This window comes from Leopardus geoffroyi, chromosome D4, assembly GCF_018350155.1.
Source record: "Leopardus geoffroyi isolate Oge1 chromosome D4, O.geoffroyi_Oge1_pat1.0, whole genome shotgun sequence".
In the NCBI taxonomy this organism is placed as follows: domain Eukaryota; kingdom Metazoa; phylum Chordata; class Mammalia; order Carnivora; family Felidae; genus Leopardus; species Leopardus geoffroyi.
In genome coordinates, this window is record NC_059342.1 from 57,659,562 (window position 1) to 57,684,330 (window position 24,769).

At 47.5% G+C, this 24,769-nt stretch overlaps 1 protein-coding gene and 1 long non-coding RNA gene across 5 annotated transcripts; both read left to right on the forward strand.

The window, feature by feature from the left end:
- Window positions 1-4,105: 4,105 nt before the first annotated feature.
- Window positions 4,106-6,295, forward strand: LOC123593567. Its single transcript, XR_006710382.1, has 2 exons — window positions 4,106-4,577; window positions 6,036-6,295. It is a non-coding gene; the product is annotated as an uncharacterized LOC123593567 (long non-coding RNA).
- A 1,210-nt stretch (window positions 6,296-7,505) lies between these two features.
- Window positions 7,506-24,764, forward strand: NPR2 (natriuretic peptide receptor 2). 4 transcript variants are annotated; one of them, XM_045469324.1, is made up of 22 exons: window positions 7,506-9,007; window positions 9,830-10,035; window positions 15,260-15,373; window positions 15,675-15,810; window positions 16,053-16,147; window positions 16,374-16,506; window positions 16,736-16,820; window positions 17,288-17,417; window positions 17,580-17,654; window positions 17,852-17,929; window positions 18,162-18,266; window positions 18,363-18,434; window positions 20,428-20,587; window positions 20,742-20,897; window positions 20,976-21,144; window positions 21,309-21,455; window positions 21,942-22,065; window positions 22,255-22,323; window positions 23,583-23,757; window positions 23,829-23,927; window positions 24,201-24,292; window positions 24,424-24,764. In XM_045469324.1, exons 1-22 carry the CDS (start codon window positions 8,341-8,343, stop codon window positions 24,487-24,489), a joined length of 3,153 nt encoding a protein of 1,050 aa, XP_045325280.1. In that variant the 5' UTR covers window positions 7,506-8,340; the 3' UTR covers window positions 24,490-24,764. The 4 variants fall into 4 exon arrangements, with proteins under 4 accessions (XP_045325280.1, XP_045325282.1, XP_045325284.1 ...); XM_045469325.1 differs by having other exon boundaries at window positions 7,507-9,007; window positions 17,297-17,417; XM_045469326.1 differs by lacking the exon at window positions 17,580-17,654.
- The last annotated feature ends 5 nt before the right edge of the window (window positions 24,765-24,769 follow it).

Here is a 24,769-nt window from a genome sequence, read left to right on the forward strand (position 1 = left end):
TGATGTTTTGAAATTATGTGTAAAGATAGCTTACATTATCTATGAATTTCATTTTAGTTAGTAAAGGTGCGGTTATTTAAAATATTTATTAGCAGAAGGGATGGGGCACCTGGGTGGCTCAGTCAGTTAAACTTCTGACTTCAGCAGGTCATGATCTTGCGGCTCGTGAGTTTGAGGTTCTCATCAGGCTCTGTACTGAGAGCTCAGAGCCTGGAGCCTAGAGCCTGCTTTGGATTCTGTGTCTCCCTCACTGTGTCCCTCCCCCACTCACACTCTGTCTCTGTCTCTCTCAAAATAAATAAACATTTAAAAATTAAAAAAAAATTGTTAGCAGAAGGGAGACTAACATCTGGTAGGATTGGGAGTCACTATGTAACCATTGATTTTCAAATGTTATTTTATTTTATTTTATTTTATTTTATTATTTTTTATTTAATTTAAAAAAGTGTTTAAAGTTTATTTTGAGAGACAGAGAGAATGCGAGCAGGGGAGAAGCAGAGAGAGAGGGAGAATCTCAAGCAGGCTCCACGCTATCAGTGCAGAGCCTGACAGGGGGCTTGATGGAGCTCATGAAACTGTGAGATAATGACCTGAGCTGAAATCAATAGTTGGACGCTCAACTGGAGCGCCTTTGACTCAGATCATGATCTCACAGCTTGTGAGTTCGAGCCTTGCATCAGGCTCACTGCTGACAGCTCAGAGCCTGGAGCCTGCTTTGGATTCTGTGTCTCCCTCTCTTTCTGCCCCTTCCCGCTCACACTCTGTCTCTCTCTCTCTCCTTAAAAATAAATAAATATTAAAAAAAAAAAAAAAAGAGTTCAACATTCAACTGACTGAGCCACCCAGGGACCCCTTATTTAATTTGTTTAAGTAGCTCTATGCCCAATGTGGGGCTTGAACTCACAACCTTGAGATCAAGAGTCACACATTCTACAGACTGGGCCAGCCAGGCACCCTTCAAAGTGTTATTTTGAGCCACAGACCTCCAACTTTTCTTTGCTCATGAGCTCCCTAAAATAATAATAACCTACTCACACAATTTTTTAAGTTGAAATCTCATATTTATTATCCAAGCTTCTCTCTCTCTTTAAGTTTATTTATTTATTTTGAGAGAGAGAGAGAGAGGGAGACAGTGTGAGTGGGAGGGGGCAGGAGAGAAAGGAGAGAGAGAATCCCAAGCACTGCCAGCACGGAGCCTGATGTGGGGCTCAAACCCACGAACTGCAAGATCATCACCTGAGCTGAAGTTGGATGCTTAACTGACTGAGCCACCCAGGTGCCTTTATGTATTGTTAATAGGAGATAGAATATATTGATCATTTTATAAGTTGGAATAAACTGAGGATTGACTGTAATTGGAACAAATATTTCATGATGATTTGTAAGTAAGATTTGTAGCTATCTTATAAATAAAGCACACTAAATACTAAATAAGTTACTTAACTTTTAAAATTTTTTTTTTTTTCAACGTTTATTTATTTTTGGGACAGAGAGAGAGCATGAACGGGGGAGGGGCAGAGAGAGAGGGAGACACAGAATTGGAAACAGGCTCCAGGCTCTGAGCCATCAGCCCAGAGCCCGACGCGGGGCTCGAACTCACGGACCGCGAGATCGTGACCTGGCTGAAGTCGGACGCTTAACCGACTGCGCCACCCAGGCGCCCCTAAGTTACTTAACTTTATCCATGGTTTTTATTTAGTGTATTTGAAATTTTTTAATGTTTATGTATTTATTTTTGAAAGAGAGAGAGGGAGACAGAATCCGAAGCATACTCCACGCTGTCAGCACAGAGCCCAATGCAGGGCCTGAACTCACGAACTGTGAGATCATGACAGAGCCAAAATCAAGAGTTGGACACAACCAACTGAGCCACCCAGGTGCCCCTAGTGTATCTGAATTTTTTGGTGGCCTGCAGAACTTTCCAGCTACTTTTTTTGGTTTGAGTCACGTTATTAGGGTATAATTTATATACAGTAAAATCTAGCTATTTTAAGTGTATTCCAGTTACTTTTAAGACAAAATAGGTCACTAATGTATCCTCCTTTGTCTGTGCTGATTGTAGAGAATCCCAGCATGGGCTAAATGTGCCATTTCCAATGTTGTTATACCCTTAACAGAAATATGTATATGGTGGGAAAAGGCAGGAAGCCCTATTAGTTTAAGGCACCTTGATTAATCTTTAAAAGTTTGCCTAGATCAATATCTTTATTTATATATCCCTTTGCTTGGTGTCCCAGCAGTTTTCACACCCTAGAACAATTCATCATAATTAGATTTGGCATGAGCGAGGGACATGCCTTTGGCATGAGCGAGGGACAGGAGGATTGTGTGAGCACAAGGTCATTCTTTGGCAGGTCCGTTTTAGGAAGGAAGACGACGATCTGGAAATGGATTCCTTGAAACCATCTTACCTACGTACACTGTGGAAAATCTGTGCTCCCCCTGTCTGAAGGGTAGAAGTTCAGAGGCTTGGCGGCCCGGTCTGAGAAGGCACTGAGGGCAGGGGGCACTGGTTTCTGGGCCTGCCACTACTACTTCATCTGGGCAGCTGGGCTTCGCTTCCGTTTTACATTAGCATTTTTATTTGAAGAAGGGTTTTGCTGCTAAAAATAACAGTTTGAAAAACACATTTTCCATGGGGAACCATTTAAGGATTTTAAGCAGGGAAGTGACATAATTAGGTTTTTGTTTCAAAAGGCCACTTTGGCATCTGAACACATTGTGGAGGATGGCTTGGAGGGAGGTGAGACGGGAGGCCAAGAGACTTGTCACAGAGGCTGTTCAAACAGTCCAGAGGGAAAACTGTAACAGCCGGCAGCTCTGGGCTCCATCCCACGGTGGGGGCATCCACTTTAGTTGGAGCCGGGGTTTCATGGGGCTTCCTCCCCATTCAGCTGCTTCTCACATTGACATTTTCCACCTGGCCTTTGCCTGTGTGACCCCTGCCTTAGGGTAACCTTTGACTCCTTCCTCTTCATCCTGTAGACCTAGGCTGCCACCAAGTCCTGCTGTTTCTTCCTTCATATTATCTCATATTTGTTTCTCTCTCTCCATTACTATTCCATCATCCTAGATAAGGCACTTAGCATTTCATGCTCCAATTTCTCCAGGAGCCTCAGAATGGTCTTCCTGCTTTTAGTCTGCCTACATTGCCACAGCTAGCTACTTCTTTGTTTTTTCATGACATATTGCAGCCATGCACAGAAAAGAGTACAGTTTGGTCAGATCTTGCTTCAGATTTCTCCTCCTCTTCCCAGTCTGTGGCTTCTCTGGGAAATTCTAAATAGAGCAAAAGATTTAAGAAGTGATGAATACATTTCCATTCTCTAGAAGCTGTTGTGATCATCTTTCCTTTGCTTCTTTTTATGTGACATATTTGTGGGTGAGGGAAAATAGGCCTCTTTTTCCTCAGTGAAAGATTCTGTGAAAAAAACGTAGACTTAAAAAAAATTTTTTTTTTACGTTTATTTATTTTTGAGAGACAAAGAGAGACACGGCACAAGTGGGGGAGGGGCAGAGAGAGAATGACACACAGAACCCAAAGCAGGCTCCAGGCTCTGAACTGTCAGCACAGAGCTGGACATGGGGCTCGAACTCACAAACCGGTGAGATCATGACCTGAGCCAAAGTCTGATGCTTAACCAACTGAGCCACCCAGGCGTCCCCCCAAAAAAGTAGACTTTTAAATGGAGTGGAGAAGGAAATATAACCGAGAATATTTTATATGAGACTTTAGGCTATCAGATACTCCCAAGGGGTGGTAAGTAATTACTGGGGTTGGTAACAATGGTGAAGGGTGGTATTAGGAACATAGAGAAGCAGTAAATGTACCTGGGAAACAGGCTAAGTGAGGAAGAACAATGGACACCACTGGTCATGCATACATGTGCTGGTCTAGGCTTTGATGGAGCAGACGAGTAAAAAAAAAAAAGGTTCACCTGGAACTTGAATCATACGCAGTTGCTTCTCCTGATGATTCTTCAACTTCTTTTTAGGAATCCATAGAACTACCCATGGACTGTCTTTTCACAAAACCAGTATTTCTGGCCCTCAGGGTATGGTCCAGTTCAACTTTCCAAATACATACATAGACAGGTAGGTTAGAAGCAGGGATCTGATCTGAAAATATTTTAAATTTAAAACCTTTTTAACTTATAGAAGAAAATGATGTGTGAACTCAAAGTATAAACCTTTGACCTTTTAAACAATAATAGCTCCTCTTTGAGGATATTGAATATTATGAGAAGGTGAACTGGAGTTTGACCTGTTTTCAGGATTCTGTCTCTCCCACTGGGGCTAAAAGAAATAATGCAGAATTTTTATAAACTCTTTCTTTGCTTCAATATGTTTCATTGTGTTTCTCTTTTTACACTGCTTCCTCCTTTCCCTTTACTGAAATGCTGCATATGAAATGTATCTTTTCTGCCTTATTTTATCTTGCTTTCTCCGTGGCTGTTCCCTGCCCTCTGTTGGCAGGTTCCTTTGGACCTGTCTGTCTTGGGTGCAAGAGAGAATCACATATAGTTAAAGTTCTTTTTTTGCAGGTCAGATCAGTCAAGCAGAGAGAAGACTGGAAGGTGTGTGGGTTTTTTTGGTTTTTTTGTTTTGCTTTTTGTTTCGCTGGAATCCTGTAGGTCTGGAGGCATGGTCTGGTGGGGGGCAAACCTGAGGGTTCAGAGTTAGCTGTGAAACCAGGTAAATTGTAAAACTGGTCAGTGCTGACCTGGAAGTCAGTTTGGAGCATCAGGCCCTGCCATGGAGTGGATTAGCATGAGCCTGGATCCCATGGGTGGTCCCAGAACCCAGCAAGGGTCTTGAGCCTGAGTGTGATTGGAGGTAGGACTTCTTTCCACTAAGGAACAGGGCAGCTTGGGAACCACAGCGGCTTATAGCAGCTAGCTGATTTGATGCTCAACAGTTTAGTTCTGGGTCAGAAATGAGGTGTTTGGGCTGGCCCTATCCTAGAAGAAATGATAAGTGGTGTCTGTGAAGTAGTAGGAGGCCATACCAACCCTACAGAGAGAAAGATGGACCCTACTGCGTGCTGCTCAGGCCAGGAGGGTCTTTAGATTTCTCAGGCTTTGTATGAATTACAGTGGGGTCACCAAATACAGCCCAAATCTTATTGTCCACATCAATGAGAGCAGTGATTGCTTGGATAATGGGAATATATAGATAACCAAAGTTCTCATTTACATAGTACTTTCAGCCTACCCTCAAAAAGAAAAAAACACACAAAAACCTTTTACTGGATGTTAATACGAAACTACATTAAGTAATTAACTTTTATTTTCCTGCCCTTTCCCACTTTCTAGTATTAGTGGCCAGTTGGAAGGAGGAAGGAAAGGGCAAGATGATTGAAAGTTTAACCCCTAACATAACTTACAGTTGTCGTTAATATTCAGAATAATGACATATCATGTACTTGAACTTGTCTGGGAGTCTGGGCAACAGTGGTGTTGGTCATTACCGGGGTCTGTAGGTGTTCCAGAGAGACCTGTCTGGGTCTTTGGTGGCCATTACCCTATAAGCACAGCTTCATGTGGTAAGTTCATGAGTTAGCAGGGTATTTGTACAGAGCCCCATCTTTGAGAATATCTATACAGAGCCTTACTTGCATTCCAGTCTCTACTATTAAAAAGCCATTTAGGGTTAGGGGGGGAGTGGTCTCCTTCTCTGGGACTTAGTTTTCTGTTATTATTATTATTTTTTTTTAGTAGGCTCTATAGCCAACATGGGGCTTGAACTCAGAACACCTAGATCAAGAGTCCTATGCTCTACTGACTGAGCTGGCCTTGGACGCCAGTTTCCAGTTATCTTTAAATGAGGGAATTGAACAATATATTTGTAAGATTCCTCATGTCCCTGAAATTCACAGATTCTGGCAGATATTGTGTCATTTTGGATTTGTTTCCCTTATTAAGCTGTGTGTAGTTGCTTACAACATATTATTTGGTTGACATGGTCTGAAGTTAGAACCATGTCTTTTCAGGTTATCCCCTTTTGACTTTTTTATCCTTTGCTTTCTTGCTCAGATAGGACAAAATCCCTTTTTACTAGCCGTTGGGAGCTGGAATTGAATTTACCATCCCTCTGTGTTGAAGAAGTCCTAAGGCTGCTATTTCTACTGGACTTGGGGCAAGAGATGTTGTCGGGGGTCTTGCCTTTGACATGGATTCCAGCTACATGCTACTCAAAGGTAAGGGCTGTATTATTCACCTTTTCTTGTATTCACCCTTACAGCTGTGCAAGTCAGCCAGTGTTCAATAAAGAAATATCATACCTAAGAATAAAATGGCATTGTCCTTAATTTCCCCCCGAAACCACTAGGTGTCGCCTTCATCTCAGAGAAAGTAGGCCCCTCCTCTCTCCCTGCACACCTACACCCCTCCCTCTACTCCAGGAGCGCTCAGCTTCTAGGCACGGTGATTTCTGGAGAAGAGGCTTGAAGGGGGAGAGAAACTGTGGCTCTCCGAAGGAGAATGGGTTTATATGTATCTCCTTTATGATAGTTTGAGAGAAACTCCCCAGGGTCCCATAGCAGTCCCCTCCCAGCAACCATGGTATCATTCCTCTTAAGCTATTCTCAGGATCAGATTGGGACGCCAGATACAGAGTATCTGGGGATAGCCTTCTAGGCTGGAGGCTTAGGAGCAGGGTGGAACCCAAGGGGGATACAATGGGCTTGCATTGCTGGGGGAATGTTCTGCTCAGTCAGTCCATGAGCTGTTATCAGGTGCAATCCTGGGCTGTGCAGGGAGACAGAAGAGAAGAGGCTGTTCCTGGGCTGGGTCCCTGGAGCAGATGGTGTGGTAGAGGCCCAGTGGGCTATGGTGGGCCTCTGAAGACATGGGAGGGCACAGAAGGGAGCATGGGGAAGGAAGAGGGAGGGTGGGGGGCTGAGTTCTAAGGAAGAAGGAGACCCATGGACTTGTAAGGACTCAGGAAAAACCAGGCATTGGAGCCCCTTGGTCCTGGAGGGGCCAGTCTTCCAGGTGGCAGGCACCTCTTCCTGGTGAAGGAGGGAGAGGTTCCTGGCAATGGGGAAGGGTGCTATGGTTTACTAGGTGGAGGACTAGTGAGGATACCAAATATTTGGGGATTCCTGACTGCTTCCTGGAGACTGGAGTGTTGGAGGGACTCAGGGGAGTTAAGAGAGGGGACCCTAAGAACAGCGGGATACGCAAGTGGGGAGAGGAGAAGTTCTGGGCTCTTGGCAATGTGCAAGATGGAGAGACAGTGGCGGGGTGGGTCAGGGGCTTGGGGGAGACAGGGCTGGGCCCGTAAAGTGAGAGGACGACCAGGAACCTCACCGGCCTGAGAGCCCCTGGCGCGGAGCCCCCGAGTTGTCACTGGGTGGGTTTGAGACCTGGGATGTCCCTGGGCGCCAGGGTAGGGGGTGGGGGGAGACAGCAGGCGCCAGAGGGTGGGGCCTGAGGGGGAGGAGGAGGGGCCGCGGGGGAGGGGGCGGGGAAGGCGCGGGGCGGGGGCGGGGGCGGGCGGCCTGCCCGGGGAGTCACACTCGGCCGCCGCCGCCGGCGCAGCGAGCAGAGACGGGCCGGGCCGCGGCGACCTGACCTGGACAAGCGGCGCGCCCGGGGGCCCAGGCGGGGGGCGGGAGGAAGCGCCCGGCAGCGCCGGCCGCCCGGGCCCAGGAGGAGCGAAGCAGAGAGGAGCTGGGACACGGGCGGGGCCGCCGCAGCTCCGGATGGCACCAGCGCCCTGGGCCCGTTAGTCCAAGCAGGAGCTTCAGGAGAAGCCTTCACTGGGAGATTTACCCCTGCCTTTCCCTCTGCTCCAGCCCAGGCCTCGCTTCGCTCCCCGCCCGCCCATGGTCCCGGTCCTTCCGCGGCGCGGGCCCCCTCCCACCTTACCCCCTTGGTCCTCCTTTTCGCAGCTCTCAGCCCTCCTAGCCCCTTCAGCTGTGAGGTCCCCTCAGGCCTTTCCTTTGTACCAGCCTCCCCTCCACCCCCACCCCATCCCAGTCTCGGATCCCCTTTTCCCTCTCAGCTAAAGCTCAAGATTCATCAGGCTCCTTCGCCTCTCACTGTCCCCATCCCGGTCACAGGCCCCCTTGGTCCCTACCTTCTCCTGCCACCCTACTCAGCCCTCAGTCCTTGCCCCAGACCTGTGGACCCACTCCTTACCCAACCCCCGGGGCTTCCTCCCATCTCCTCTTCACGCGTCCCCACCACTTTCTGTGTCGCAGCCTGCCTAGCTTCTCCTCACTTCTCTCCCTGGCCATCTTCCCCAGGTTCCAGGCTGGGTGGTGCTTGTGCCTCCTCCGTAGGCCAGAGTGGCACCAGGTTCTGGGGGTGGTGGGGCCGCTGCTTTCTCCCTATGGCACTGCCATCACTCCTGCTGTTGGTGGCAGCCCTGGCAGGTGGGGTGCGTCCTCCGGGGGCGCGGAACCTGACTCTGGCGGTGGTGCTGCCAGAACACAACCTGAGCTATGCCTGGGCCTGGCCACGGGTGGGTCCTGCTGTGGCACTAGCTGTGGAGGCGCTGGGCCGGGCACTGCCTGTGGACCTGAGGTTTGTCAGCTCGGAACTAGATGGCGCCTGCTCTGAGTACCTGGCACCGCTGCGCGCTGTGGACCTCAAGCTGTACCACGACCCCGATCTTCTGTTGGGTCCCGGTTGCGTGTACCCCGCTGCCTCTGTGGCCCGCTTTGCCTCACATTGGCGCCTTCCCCTGCTGACTGCGGGTGCTGTGGCCTCTGGTTTTGCAGCTAAGAATGAGCATTATCGTACTCTGGTGCGCACTGGCCCCTCTGCTCCCAAGCTGGGTGAGTTTGTAGTGACATTACACGGGCACTTCAATTGGACTGCCCGTGCTGCCTTGCTGTATCTGGATGCTCGCACAGATGACCGGCCTCACTACTTCACCATCGAGGGCGTCTTTGAGGCCCTGCAGGGCAGCAACCTCAGTGTGCAGCACCAGGTGTATGCCCGTGAGCCAGGGGGCCCTGAGCAGGCCACCCACTTCATCCGGGCCAACGGGCGCAGTGAGTGTGGCCCAGGCTATCTTAGGGTCAGGGGAGGAGGGTCGCTGTATCCCTGCAGCTCAGCACTGGGAAACTGTGGATGGAGGTGGGCACTGAGATGTATGTGGTGGTTGGGGTCAAGAAGCACATGTGGAGAGAGCACCTGTGGGAAGGCTAAGCCATTGTATTAGGGGAGCTTGTGGACAGCATAGGCAAATGTAAACAAGGAACAAGATAGCATGAGAGGTGGAGCCTGTGTCAGAGAAGAAGGTGGGATTGGGGGGAAACTGACTTTCGGGAGCAATACGAGTGCCCTAGAGTACTGGATGTGGTTGATGGCCACTCCAGAATGAGTGTCATCTGTGAGCAGAGACTTCTCAGACAGGGCACCAAGACAGGGCAGAAAAATAGTAAGGACTCCATAAATGGGCTTTTGGATTCAGCTCATTTGTTGGGGAAAGACAGTAAAACTGCCACTGACAGTAATTTTGAGCAGTCAGTGCCTTTGAGCCTAGGGAGAGGCAGGGCCGAATGGGGCAGTGAGGAGGGCTGGGTGGGGCGCAGCAGTCAGAGCTCTGGGAAGAGGAGGGGCTTAAAGGCTGATAGCTCCCTTCCTCTGGGGTCTGGAGTCAGACTCTGACCTCTGCCAGATGGTCCATAAAGCCCCAAGGTACTTATGACATAGACTCCAAGGGGGAGGGATGGGGAGCATATGTTGGGTGGTTGATAGGTTAGGGCACTTTCTTCCTTGCTGAAGATGGAAATGCAGATGGTTCAGAGAGGGGGCTGTCTGGGGACTGGGGACTTTCTCAGAATGCTCCTCTGTTTTATACTTGTTCCCAGTTGTGTATATCTGTGGCCCTCTGGAGATGCTGCATGAGATCCTGCTCCAGGCCCAGAGGGAGAACCTGACCAATGGGGATTATGTCTTCTTTTACCTGGACGTCTTTGGGGAGAGTCTTCGTGCAGGCCCCACACGCTCCACAGGCCGGCCCTGGCAGGACAATCGCACCCGGGAACAGGTCCAAGCCCTCAGAGAGGCCTTTCAGGTATCATTTGCGCCAAACGTGGAGGAGGGGGAAAGGAAACTTCTTTGGAGATTCTCTGTCATAAGACCCACAGAAACCCCAGAAACAGGACAGGAATTATGAGCTACAGGAGTGAAATTAACAGAGGCTTTTTGAGTCTCCTATCATTCTTCCTTACTTCCCCACTTTTGTGACTCTTTTCTCATTACTAAGGCTACCTCCCAAGATCCTGGAATATTCTCTTAAGTCCCACTAGTAGACTTTACTGTGAGGGAGAAAAGTTCAGGAAAAGACCTGGTCCTGGGCCCTGGGAGGACTTCCATCCTTTCTGGATAGGCGAGGTATGATTGAGGTACAGTTAGATACAAATACGAGAAAGAATATGATTATGTGTCCTGGAACAGACACTAAGAACTTGGGGTTCAGATGAGGGAGAGTCAATGTGAGCTGGGTTTAGGGAAGCTTTTTTATAAAGATGAGAATCTTTTGTGACTTGAAAGATAGATGCCATAGTCCTAGTCTCAGCAGGAGAGAGGATCTAGGCAGTCTGAGCAAAGAGATAAAAGATAGAAATGGGCATGTTTGGGAAACCAAGAAGATACTGACCTGACAAGAAAGAAGGGTTGGCTTGAAGCAGATGTAGGAAATAATGTTGCAAAGATATAATCAGATTAAGGAGAGCTCTGAAGCTAAAATTAAGGTGCTTGGACTTGGATGTGGGGTCCTTGATATTTTTTTGTGAAGAGAAATATAAAGACAGAATTCTGGTTGGATAAGAAGAGGAGGAGGTTAGAGGCAGTGAGACCACCTGTATTCGGGTCAAATAGAGTGAGGTGATATAGGCTTCAAGGACAGTGGCAGTAGTAGGAATGGAAAGAAATGAATTTAGGAAACAACTTGCAGGGGAAATTGACATGACTGTTCATTTCACTCTTCTGCTCAAAACTTTCAATGACTAAGTTTCTACAGAATAAAGTCCTGACTCCTTATCATGACATTTCAGACCTTCTACAGTCTGTGTTCAGCCCAGGTTTTCAGTCTTGCCTCCTAGTGCCCCTCATGCCCAGTACTCCAGCCAACCAGACCTCTCTCAGTTCCCCAACCCCTGGGCCTCCCTGCCCCCTTGCCGTTGTGCTCTTTGCTCTATTTTTCTGGAATGTTCTTCCCTCATGCTAAATCTCTGCCCCTGCAAATCACACCCATGAATTGTTCCCTGACTCTCCCACCAATTTTTTCACTATCTCTCCTTTTTCTGAAAAAGGATTTTAAGTGGCATGTAGCGTAACTTTAAAGTCTTTTCAACCCTGGGATTCTCTGAATCTAAAATTCAGTAGATCTTTACAAGGGCTGGACTTGGGTGGTCATCTTCTCTAATGAGTAAAATTTTGTGTGACTGTAATTACATATTTAGTGGTATCTGTGAATGACATGTCTGGTGTGAGTCTGTGACTGTCACACTTGAACCTGGGCAGTGGCAGGACAGGTTTTGTTTGTGCTGTCACTTTTGCCTAAAACAACCTTCTCACCTTTGTCTGTCTGGATAATGTGTGTGTATTCTTTAAGGCTCAGATCAGTTATTTTTCCTTTGAGGAAACAATCCTTGAATCCCCAGGTTGGACTGAATTTCCTATTCTTGTGCTTAACTCCATCTCCTATAGAGCTTAACCACATTATCAGTCAATGTTTGAGTCATTTGAATATTGGCTCATTCTATTAGTGTCTGTTGAGCACCTATTATGTCCCAATCACTGTGCGAGGTACTGGTATGCAGTGGAGAACATAACAGATGTAGCCCCTGCCTGGAGCTTACATTTAGTAGGAGAGACAGACATTAAATAAGCAAATAAATACAAACATAGGACAACTTGCGGTGCGTGTTGCTAAAAACCCCGTAAAAAATAAAACCAGGCAAAAAAAAAGCGCTTCTCATGAGAAGGGAATGGCAAGGGAATTGTACTCTAGCTAGTGTGGTCAAGGAAGATCTCTGTGGCTCTCCTGGGTGGGAGGACTCCATAGCTTTATGGGCTGTATTCTTTTTTGTGGAAGGAATATCTCTCTTTCTTGTCTGAGAATTCCTACCAGTTAAGGGGCCCCAGCACTTAGCTTAGGGGGAAATGAGATCTAGTCAGCTAACAATTAGGTAAATTAATTCTCAGTTCTCCCACTTACTGCAGGCATTATTCAGAAAAACAAAGAGGAATTTTGCTATGACACAAAAGAAGGGGAAATGGGCAGTCAAGAATATGCTGAGGGGGAAGTCAAGGCTTTGGGGTGGGATGAGGGTAAGGGAGTAATGAAGTGTTTTCTAGAAAAAACTACTCATGTTGTTCCAGTGCTGAAGCAGGGCAAGGGGTGAGGGAAGTGGGCGGTCAGCTCCAGTCAAGGATGAAAGAACAGAGAGCCCTTAACCAGAGATACCTGGTCTACTGGGGGAGAGGCTCAGAAATTAAGTATATTGATATGATTTTTCTCGCCCATTGAGCTATAGCTACTGGCGGGCAAGGATCATGCTCATCTTTGTATTCCATATGCCTAGCACATACTTGTTGAAGTGAATTACCGGGTGTGTTGGGGAGAAGCGGGGACATGACTAAGCATTCGTCTGCAGAGGAGTAGAGCCGGCAGGTACTATAAACCAAGATGATCAGCCAGGACAGAGAATATGTAGACACAATGGAGCTAAATAAGCAAATGACCAGGCTCTATGGTCCCAGGCTGTGCATTTGAGGACTACAGGGTCAAACTTAGACAGAAGTCTCAACCTAGGTGACCAGCATGAGATTGCATTACAGAGGGGACACCAGCAGCTAGAATGGAAGTCAGGGCTGGACCGAGGGCCGCGTAAGACAGAATCTTTTCTGGAGACAATTTTTTGTCTGTTTAAGCCACTGCTGACAGCGCCTCCTGATGTGGCCGAGGGGGCCTCAAACGTAGGCCTCAAGGCACATGCCAGTGCCTAGGTGTACATCTGGCTTCACTCACAGCTAAACCTGTTTTTGGCAGCCTTTGCTTGTTTTTTTTTCTCACCTGGAGTCCGCTGAAAAAAGGGACACCATTATCTACCTCCCTTTACCTGCTTCTCTCTAGCCCCTGAGCAAGCATAGAAATTCTTTGGACATTCTTCTTCTTTCTTGCTCTTTTTTTTAGTAGCTAGTAACCACAGCAAAACAGTCTAGCATAGCAGTTTTCAAAATGTGGTCTTGGAACCCTGGGGGTCACTGAAATCCTCTTAGAAGGACCATGAGGCCAAAACTATTTAAGAAATAATACTAAGATGTTTATTTGCGTCCTCACTCTTACTCTTCCACGATTGCACAGTGGAGATTTCCAGAGGCTACATGGCACGTGCTGCTGTTATCACTCTGGCAGCTGTCGAAGGGGTAGTTGAATATTCTTGTGTTTTAAAAGTTTGTCAGTTTTAATTTCTAAAACATAATTTTTTTTTTTTTTCAACGTTTATTTATTTTTGGGACAGAGAGAGACAGAGCATGAACGGGGGAGGGGCAGAGAGAGAGGGAGACACAGAATCAGAAACAGGCTCCAGGCTCTGAGCCATCAGCCCAGAGCCCGACGCGGGGCTCGAACTCACGGACCGCGAGATCGTGACCTGGCTGAAGTCGGACGCTTAACCGACTGCGCCACCCAGGCGCCCCATCTAAAACATAAATATTGATAGATGTAATCCAAACAATCAAAAGCTCTTTGTGGTCCTCAGTAATTTTTAGTGGTATAAAGAGGTCATGAGATCAAAAAGTTTGAGAACTGCTAGTCTAGCAAACAGATAAACCTAGAGAATTATGATGTGTTTAAAAAGTGTTAAAAACCTGTTATCAGCCTTTGTATTGAAATATAATTTGTGTTAAGCATGATCTTTTGGGGCTCTTTTCCTGATTTTTTTTACATCGTTTGTCAACAATATCCTACCCTTCTATTTTTCTTTTATTCTTGAAACAGGTGTTACTGAACAAACCCTCCCAACTCCACCTCAGCCCCCTTCTTTTAAATTTTGCCCGAGGGTGGGAGAGTATTACAAGTATGTGATCAAGGATCCAAATGCCCCAGTAAGAATAATTACATTATGAAGCAAACTCTAGTCTAATGTAATGAATACATATTAGAAACTGAATTTATCATTTCCTACCTAGAATGAATTTATATATAATAAATCATATGTGATTTATCTAGTATCTCTATGTCCACATGTACTTTCAATGACAGGAATTAACAGAACTGGTAGAAGTCCGTAGATGTTATGTTCACAAAGTCACATTTCATAAAATACATTGATCTGAAGTCTTTCCCTGAGGTTGCGATGCCAATTTCCCATCTGAGACAAAGGCTAGTCTCAGTGATTGGGTAGGCCTGAGGTGTAGGCAGAGGCCAGTGTGTCCATCAGCTAAGGAAGGGAGAATGTGTAAGGTCGGTGGGAGTCACATGGGCACCCCAGTGAGAGACAGAGATGTGCTGACTTAAGGCCAGTGAGATGTGGGTGTGGCTAAGATCACATATGTCGTTTGCTCATCTGTGAAATGTGTGTGGGCATATGACTACATGTTTTCTCTGTGACAATGTCTATTACTTAGTGACATATAGGACCATGCCACTATGCAGGACAGTGTTGCTGATGGTAGGTGTTCCACACGTTAAATGAATGGGTCCACAACTTTTCACAGATGGAATCATTGTCTCCAAGTATTTCCCCCAGTTGTCATAGAACCTGAAATCTCTTTTATTTACTAGAATGGAGGCACCGTTCCAAGTGGCCCAAATGAAAATATAAACACTTTTTTTTTTTGAAAATATAAACATTTAACTGATAACATTAACAGTGATTAAGACCTCAGAGAGGAGCTGTTTTATCAGTGTTGTCCTTGATAGTGAATAGGAAGGGACAGAGCGAGCAGCTGTGAGTGCTGTGGCAGCCTGGCAGGGAGGCTTGGCTGGTGGAGAGGCTTGGGGATGGAGTTGATTTCATCTATTTCCTAGTCGCCACCTTCCCAGAACCATGCACCTTTCATGGAGGAGTGCCACTCACCTCTTCCCAGATGTATCGAACATATTCCATACATATATCACACACACAGGGACACACACAACACAGAGTTTAGTATCCTCTCAGCCTTCAGACTCACCCGTGTATATTTCATATCATGTGTATTTCACCAAGTTTCCCTATTCTGCTTCCTCTCTTCCCCAATGCCTATCTTGAATCCTTTTCACTCTCCCCCATGTGCTGTTGGTACAGACAGTATTGGTGATCACATACCGAGAACCCCCAAATCCTGAGTATCAGGAATTCCAGAATCGTCTGCTGATAAGAGCCCGGGAAGATTTTGGTGTGGAGCTAGCCCCCTCCCTGGTAAGTAGATCTCTCTTTCCTGAGAGTCAGGCCAGGCTTTGAGGAAAGGCTCTTCTCCCTAACTCAGCATTAAGCCTTGGCCGTGGAGCCAGCCATACATGGGAACTGTCTGCTTTTATACAGGATTTTTCTTTCTGCCCTTTTGTCAAGTGAGGTAGGGCTGGCACTTTAGGAATGAGAGGAAGGAAGGAAGCAAACCAGAAGAGAGAAGAGGTAGAGGGAGACCCCAGAGATGGGAAAGGGGGCTGGGGAGGGGCCTGGCAGTTCATTTGGAGAGCACTGCTGAAGTTACCACCCCTAGATGAACCTCATTGCTGGCTGCTTCTATGATGGGATCCTGCTATATGCTGAAGTCCTGAACGAGACAATACAGGAAGGAGGCACCCGGGAAGATGGACTTCGAATAGTGGAGAAGATGCAGGGCCGAAGATACCACGGTAATGAAGAAGGCCAGGAGGAGACCAGAGGGCTGCTCTCAGGCCTGGGAGTGGAGTAGGCAGAAGAAAATACAAGATACAAGGGGCAGGAGGAAGTTAGTGGGGAGGTCAGAGAACGTGGTAGAGGTGGGCGTGTATTAAGAACAGGGGCAGGGAGGGACTCTAAGGAATTAGAGGAATCAGGGCATAGGAGAGGGGCATAGAGTAGATCTCAAAGTAAGGGCTACTCTTTTCTATCTTAGGTGTAACTGGACTGGTTGTTATGGACAAGAACAATGACCGAGAGACTGATTTTGTCCTGTGGGCCATGGGAGATCTGGATTCTGGGGACTTCCAGGTGATGGGGGAAGAAGCAGGGAGGAGAATGTGGGCCCTGAATATCCAGCTTTCAGAGGTTCAGTGGGGCAGAACCAAAGGTAGTAGAGGCAGGGACTTACTTTCTCTGCTGGAGCTGCATGCTGGGTAGGTGGGAAGTTGGGGGAGAAAAGCAGCCAAATAGCTGGGGTCTGGGAGAGAGGCTGGTGGGAGCAGGCCTGTGGGCCCAGTGTTCTCCTTCCTCACAGCCTGCAGCTCACTACTCAGGAGCCGAGAAGCAGATTTGGTGGACAGGACGGCCTATCCCCTGGGTGAAGGGGGCCCCCCCCTTGGACAATCCCCCCTGTGCCTTTGACTTGGACGACCCATCCTGTGATAAAAGTGGGTGTGTGCAGGGGTTGGGAGTAATTCTTCCTCCCCTCCCTCCCATTCTTTCACCTCCCCTCCCTAACTCCCCACCCTTAGCTCTGTTTTCCTTGACTTGTATACTGTATACCCCTTCCTCACTTCTTTCCCTCCAGAAATCTGTCTGCTTCTCACACCCTGAGCACCACCCCCGCCCCGTCCTCAGCTCCACATAGTCTTTCTCAGGGTCCCCTCTCTCCTTCAGCTCCGCTTTCAACTCTGGCGATTGTGGCACTGGGCACAGGAATCACCTTCATCATGTTTGGTGTCTCCAGCTTCCTCATTTTCCGGTGAGTTCTGGCCTTCCCACTGACCTGCTCCCTCCCTCCCACTGCCCAGGCTTTCTGGGGGTTAGTGGGTATCTTTCGTTTGATGGCTACCTCTTAGGCCTAATGTCTTCCTCTCTAGCCTTTCTCGTTAAGCTGTCTTTTAGCCTAGGTGTTGTTTTCCCACTTTTGGTTCTAGACTGGGTGTCCTAACTGGGGATTTTGAGTGGGGTTTTATAAGGGCAAAGGTGAATTTTCTGTGAATGCTACCATTTTAAGAAAGAACTTTTAACTTCAGCCTCTGTGTTTTCAAGTGAGCACAGGGCATGTATCCCCTATGTAAAGAATGCATCCTTCTGTCTCAGTCCTGCAGTGAGTCCCGCCTCAGGTATAAAAGTTGTAGCATCGGGAGCTTTGGGGAAGCCGCTGAAACCCCACTGTTGGCTTACGGGGTGGCAGGATTGGGCTTGCCAGTCAACTGAGATGTGCAGTCCTTACAGAAAGCTGATGCTGGAGAAGGAGCTGGCTAGCATGTTGTGGCGCATTCGCTGGGAAGAACTGCAATTTGGCAATTCAGAACGATATCATAAAGGTGCAGGCAGTCGCCTCACACTGTCGCTGGTGAGCCCTTGTCTCAGCTGTCCCTCTGCTTCCCTCTGAGTTCCTGTCCTTTCGTACCCTGGACCTTTCCCAGCACATTGGCCTGTAATGATAGCCCCTGCACTGCCACCATCATCTAATGTTCCTTTCATCCTTCCGCCTCCATGTTGCCCTTGGCCCCAGCGGGGATCCAGTTACGGCTCGCTCATGACAGCCCATGGGAAATACCAGATCTTTGCCAACACCGGTCACTTCAAGGTGAACAGTCATCCGCTTGTTCTGGTCCCCACCATTTCATCCTGTCTCATCCCCATCTATCACCTCTTCCCACAAATCTCTGCCCCTCATAACCTTCCTTCCTGTGTCCAGCTGAGCTCCTGGATGTCCACAGTTCTCCAGTATTTCCCAGCACCCAGGAACTAATTTCCCTTTTCCTCTTTCACTCCCGCCATCAGGGAAATGTTGTTGCCATCAAACATGTGAATAAGAAGCGCATTGAGCTGACCCGGCAGGTTCTGTTTGAACTCAAACATGTATGTAATGGTGTGTGGGTTCAGGGTTCAGGGTAAAAAGGGATGGAGAAGAGGAAAGGGGGAAGAAGAGAGGGGAATAGTAAAATTGGCTAGGAGGTCAAGGGGTTTATTTATAAGTGATTTTAAGTTGCAGGTACAATTAAGAGAAAGGCTCTCTCATGCAGTGGTAGATTTCTGTATCTCTTTGAATTCTCTCCCCCGCCCCCTCACCTTTTGTTGTTATTGTTGTTAGATGAGAGATGTTCAGTTCAACCATCTCACTCGCTTCATTGGTGCCTGCATTGACCCTCCCAACATTTGCATTGTCACCGAATACTGTCCTCGTGGGAGTTTACAGGTAAGGGAAGGTGGAGATTCTAGGGGCAGGGGAGAAAGGCCTGTGATAGCTAGTGCTACTAGGATAGTCACATAATCTGTTCCATGTCACTACCAGGATATTCTGGAAAATGACAGCATCAACTTGGACTGGATGTTTCGTTATTCGCTCATTAATGACCTTGTTAAGGTGAGTCTTCCCCACTCTTCCTTAAGAGTTCATCTGCTTTAAAATGCCTTTGTTTCTTGATCTTTGCTTTCAGCTTCTCCTTCCTAGTCCTCCAGAAGTCCCATTTTCTCCAGTTCCCCTTATTCCTCTGGTTGGGCAATAATGGGTAAATAAAGGGTCTGGAGTTTTTAATTGGGGGAGATGTATTGGCCACAATGAGTCCTGTACTTGTAAAGAAGTTTCGTGCTCCTGCCCTAAATATCTCTAATCTCTTGCCATCATCTTTTTTTTGTTTGTTTTTAAACCTCCACGAGCTTATTATAAGATTTCTTAGGGGGCGCCTGGGTGGCGCAGTCGGTTAAGCGTCCGACTTCAGCCAGGTCACGATCTCGCGGTCCGTGAGTTCGAGCCCCGCGTCAGGCTCTGGGCTGATGGCTCAGAGCCTGGAGCCTGTTTCTGATTCTGTGTCTCCCTCACTCTCTGCCCCTCCCCGGTTCATGCTCTGTCTCTCTCTGTCCCAAAAATAAATAAACGTTGAAAAAAAAAATTTAAAAAAAAAAAAAAAAAAAAAAAAAAAAAAGATTTCTTAGCAGGAAAAAAATGAATGAGGTCATCAAACATAGAATCATGTATTCTCTGACCAATATTTGGCATATCTGCTCTTTTGTTCAGAAAAACTGAAATTTTATAAAGAACGTTTACTAGTAAAACTAAGAGAAACCAAGGAAAATTATCCTAAACCTGTAGTATCTTCCCATATATTAGGTTTTAGCTACTTTCAAGTGACCCAGAGGCCCGTGGGTTTAGAGAGGTATGAATTTGAATCTTGCATGGGTTGGACAGGTGTTTAGAGCAAGTGCTGCAGCCAGTGAGTTAGCCCAGTGGGTCACTTGTACTGCACCTGAAGCTGGCTTTGGCTTTTCTGTTTAATTCTCATGAGGTTATTTAGAATTTGTGTGTGTGTGTGTGAAAGTTTGCCATTAAATGAGATAAAATATTAGGTAAAGTTGATGTGTTGGCTGTGACATTAAATATAAGAAAAATATGACTTTTGAGAGAACAATAATTTGATGGAAAAGTGATTTAGAACAAAGCCAGAAGCCTGATTAATCCTTTCTGTATTCACAAATTTGGTGACTCCCAAAGGTTTTGTTGATATCAAAAGGAATAAAAAGGAGGAGTTCACAGAGACTGGAATTATGAATTGTTTATGTCCAGAGCTAAATATTTAGACACAGTTGTTTTGGTTAGCATATAGAACACTGCATCCTTTTTCTGTTCCACCTGAACTGACGTGGGTGGGCTCCTAGGGTTTCATTTTGGGAAGCATCACTCTGCCTTCTTAGGACCTGCCTAATGGTCCCTCATACACAAAGGTTTTCTCCTGTCTGGCCCCACGGGGCCAGAAGTGTCTGGTTTCTGTGTTGGCTTGGCAGCTGTCTCCTACTTTTGTCCATTTTCCAGGGTTTTACTAATTTACTATTTTCTCCACTTTCTCTCTGGCCCTTACTTTCCTCCTCCATCCTGACTTGCCTGCCTACACATGGTTATATGTTAAAGTTGACAACTGGTTAGTCTTGGTACATCTAGGTACTCTGGATAGCTGAGTCTCTAGCCTTCCTAGGTTTTCCTAATGGTGGCCGTACATTTGAGGCCATCGTGGGTGTCAGTCACATCAGTCTTAGAGTTCACCCTCCTAGTTCTGTTCACTACTCAGAAGACTGACTGCTCTTTCTAGGGTAAATAACTGATAGCTCCCCTTGTCCTTCCCCTTAAACATTTCTTCTGTCCCTGGTGCCTAGGTGCCAATATACCGTTTATGGTACCAGGAAGGGATAACTGTCCTATTCAGCCTGCTTCTTTGGGTAGAAACTGCAAAGGATGCCTTCCAAAAGTAGCTTATGGTTTTTATGGTCCCAAGATCTTCAGACAGCTAGCTAATGCCCATCTCATAGAGAGGGGGTATCCTAAGCCATATATGATCCAAACCCATGACTTGATCTGTATCCTGCAGGGCATGGCCTTTCTCCATAACAGCATTATTGCATCCCACGGGAGTCTCAAGTCCTCCAACTGTGTGGTGGATAGTCGTTTTGTGCTCAAAATCACAGACTATGGCCTGGCCAGCTTCCGATCGACTGCTGAACCTGATGACAGCCACGCCCTCTATGCCAGTGAGGCCTTCCCCCACAACTCACTTTTATATAGCTCCTCTGGCCTTGATCATTTCCACCTAGGGAGGGTGGGAGAGGGAGATGGAATGACAGGAACATGGGGAGTATTATGGGCTCTTTTTGAGGACCTGGCCAGTCTGTTCCTTCTTTTTAGAGAAGCTGTGGACTGCCCCAGAACTGCTTGGTGGGAACCCGTTGCCAACCACAGGCATGCAGAAGGCTGATGTCTATAGCTTTGGGATCATCTTACAGGAGATAGCACTTCGCAGTGGTCCTTTCTACTTGGAGGGCCTGGACCTCAGCCCCAAAGGTGAGAGGCAATCTACTACCCACAGACTGCTCTACCTGGGGGACCCTGTTCTTCATCCAAACCCTTTATCACCCTCAGAGATTGTCCAGAAGGTCCGAAATGGTCAACGGCCATATTTCCGGCCGAGCATTGACCGGACCCAACTGAATGAAGAGTTGGTTTTGCTGATGGAGCGATGTTGGGCCCAAGAACCAGCTGAGCGGCCAGACTTTGGACAAATTAAGGGGTTCATTCGCCGCTTTAACAAGTGAGAGGGCACTTAGGGGGCAAGGGCTCCCCAGGGATAGAAGCCTCATCAGTCTTGGTGGATGAGGTGTGTGGGGCTGGTGGGGCCAAGAAGGTGGGTTGGGTAGGAAGTCCTGGGAGTCTTGAGAATCTGGCAGCAGGTACCATATTCTGGCCTCCCCCCAGGGAGGGCGGCACGAGCATACTGGACAACCTGCTGTTGCGCATGGAGCAGTATGCCAATAACCTGGAGAAGCTGGTGGAGGAGCGCACACAGGCCTATCTGGAGGAGAAACGCAAGGCTGAGGCTCTGCTCTACCAAATTCTACCCCAGTGAGAATTTGTCACCCTTCCCCAACCTTCCTTTGATATTCTACTCTGTTGAGTTCTGCCTGATCAAGCTCCTGAGAACTCACTTCCCAACTCTTAGAATGCTGCTTTGTTATATCTTGACATAGTGAGCCTTTCTGGCTTTACACAGTGTGTTTTCATTTTGTCTTCAAATGAGCTTTGCTGCCTTCTCTCTGATTCCTATCCCTTCTTCTTAGGACACTGCTCTACCATGCCTTTGCACCGGCAAGTGTATGTAGAACAATCCCAACTTGAGACACTTAGTGCCCATCCCTGGGGTCCCCTTCCAACCCCCACCACTTAAATGCTTTACTTGAGCTAGTCTGTAATGTCTTCCCAGCCACCTTCCTCCTCTTCTACCAGGCTTAGCTTTCATAACTCCTCTTCTGCTCAACCATATACCCCTTTTCTCTCCCCCTCTCATCCTCTTTCTCTCAGTTTGGCTCATACTGCACCCTTGCTTCCTAGTTCAGTGGCAGAGCAGTTAAAACGGGGAGAGACTGTACAGGCTGAGGCCTTTGACAGTGTTACCATCTACTTCAGTGACATTGTTGGCTTCACAGCTTTGTCAGCAGAGAGCACCCCCATGCAGGTGAGAGCCATGGGTGAGAAGTAGGGGGTGGGATAGGGATCTGGGGAACTTCACTGGGGCATAGGAATCCTTGATAATAGGGGCGATTCCTTTGTTCTGGAGTTCCCATATTTTGTTCTAGCTTATGGGTTAAGAATTCTTAGAAAGTTAGGCACAGGTCTCAGGGGCTCTACTTTCCCATCCTGTTAGGTGGTGACACTTCTTAATGACCTGTATACCTGCTTTGATGCCATAATTGACAACTTTGACGTCTACAAGGTGAGAGCCAGGGCTACCCTCCTACTGAGACCCCTTTAAAACCCAGTCTCCCCAAACCCTACATACCTACCTGCTCCATTGGCAGTTTGCCCTCCTGGGTCTCCAGCACCCTAGTACTGGGTGCCCTTTGTAGACAGACGAGGCTCTGGCACTCTAATTGTACATCCTAGTCTAATTTCTTGTGAATCCTCAAGCTGCCCTAATCGGAACCATCACAGGATCTAGAGCCTATCTGCCACTTTTTGCCTAGGGGTATAAATATTGTCTATTGTCTTTTCTCTTCCCTCCATTCTCTCTAGACATGGACGAATCATATGGGATGTAGGTACAGAATGATTTATGGGGCTGAGGAACAAGGTACCTTGTAAAAAATTTTGTTGAAGTCATGAGTTGGCACGGCGTGGGCTTTATTTACTGTGCCTGGCAGTAAAAATCATCAGAATTTAGGTGTTGACTTTGTGACTGTGTGGCCTTGGGCAAGTAACTGTAAAGCTCCTTGAGCCTCAGGTATTTTACCTAGAAGATGGGAATAATAGATTTATTGTGGAAATGTCTAACATTACAGCAACAATACATATGTGTTCCTGTCCCTTTATTTGGACTTATTCTACCACGTCTGTTATTACTGTGACAATAAACCCTTTACTCAGATTGACCAATTATTCATACTTTACCCCCATTTGCTTTATTTTTTAAAAATATATCTATCAATCTAATTACTTTTTGAACCATTTGAGAGTAAGTTGCAGGCATAGTGCCCCTTTATCCCTAAACAGTTCAGTGTCCAGTTCCTAAAAACAGGACATTCTTTTGTATAGCTTCAGTACAATTAACACAGCCAAGCGTCTGCATTCTTACCTTGGACAGTTCAGGCTGTCTGAGGCCTATTTCACTGGGCCTGCCTGACCTCACCGGCCTCTGTGCTCTTCAGGTTAGGCCTGTTTCCTTGCTTCCCACTTCCTGACAGCAGAGCCTATTTGTTCACATCTCGTTGCAGACAGGGTATCCATTCCCTCAGCAAATGCTTACTGAGTGTTCACCAGGTACAGGGGTGGTTGTGGGAGGATTTAAAGACGCCCTGAAACTCTGCCCGCACCCCACCCCTGATTCTCAGCACCACAGCACTCATTTTCCAGTCGATGCTCTGGCCTCCCAGGCTGCTGGGCTGGCTCATAGTGGTGTCCAGCTTGTCTCTTTCTGCTCTTACCCATTCCCACTGATACACATAGAGGTGACCTTTTAAACCCCATCTCAATCAGGTAGAAACGATTGGAGATGCCTACATGGTGGTGTCTGGTCTCCCAGGCCGAAATGGTCAACGTCATGCCCCGGAAATTGCTCGTATGGCTCTAGCACTACTGGATGCAGTTTCTTCCTTCCGCATCCGCCACCGACCCCATGACCAGCTGAGGCTACGCATAGGGGTCCACACGGGTAAGGCTGACTCTCACTCCGTCCCTCGTATCTGCTTTTCCCAGGCTCTCCCAACCTGTTTCTTCTCACAGGGCCCGTCTGTGCTGGGGTTGTTGGCCTGAAGATGCCCCGCTATTGTCTCTTTGGAGACACGGTGAACACTGCCTCCCGAATGGAGTCTAATGGTCAAGGTAAAACAGCAGCCCTCCACCCCAGCCTCAGCCTCAATTTGTGGTGCCCTTTTCTTCTTTTCAGAGTTCTTCCAAATCTCTCAGTCTGAGAGACCACAGTTCCTGACCGCCCCATTCTTGGACATATTTTGGTTCTAGTGCATGTGCCCCGGGAAGACTGAGAGCCTCCTGAGGGGTGGTGGTTTGGTAAAGCTCTCTCCAGTACTGCCAACTCTTCTGTTGTCTTTTCTTTGATTCATTTTTCCACCATCCCGGCACCCCATCCCACCCCAGCCCTGAAGATCCATGTCTCCTCTACCACCAAGGATGCCCTGGATGAGCTAGGATGCTTCCAGCTAGAGCTTCGGGGGGATGTGGAGATGAAGGTGATGGCAGGCCATGGGGGAGGGGTCATGGAAAGGGAGGATGAAAACAATTATGGGGATCATGGGGAAAAGACAGAGATAAAAAGAATAACATAGAAGAATCTGAATTATCTTCACTCCCCCACTTCCAGGGAAAAGGAAAGATGCGAACTTACTGGCTCCTAGGAGAGCGGAAAGGCCCTGCTGGGCTCCTGTAAACCCTACTTCTTCCTAAGTGAGACAATCTCCTGCTGCTGGTACCTGGGTGGGCAGCAGTCACCATCTCTCTACACACCGGAAATGGACACTGTCATGTAAGATGGAAACCAACGTGCACAAAAACCCTACTTTGTAAGGAAGTCGTTGCCCTTTGCAGCTCAGCCTTGTACATATACCTGCCTCCCTCTGGCCTGGTTCCCTTCTTCCCTACCTTCTGTAAATATCTGTATCTAAACCAGAATATTTTGGCCAAATATAAAACAACAAAAAATGTCATGG

Coding starts and splice junctions, on each gene's coding strand:
- NPR2 (XM_045469324.1), top strand. CDS start 8,341: ATGGCACTGCCATCACTCCTGCTGTTGGTGGCAGCCCTGGCAGGTGGG. Junction 10,036..15,259: donor CCCTCAGAGAGGCCTTTCAG/GTATCATTTGCG, acceptor CTGTTGGTACAG/ACAGTATTGGTGATCACATA. Junction 15,811..16,052: donor GCAGGGCCGAAGATACCACG/GTAATGAAGAAG, acceptor TTTCTATCTTAG/GTGTAACTGGACTGGTTGTT.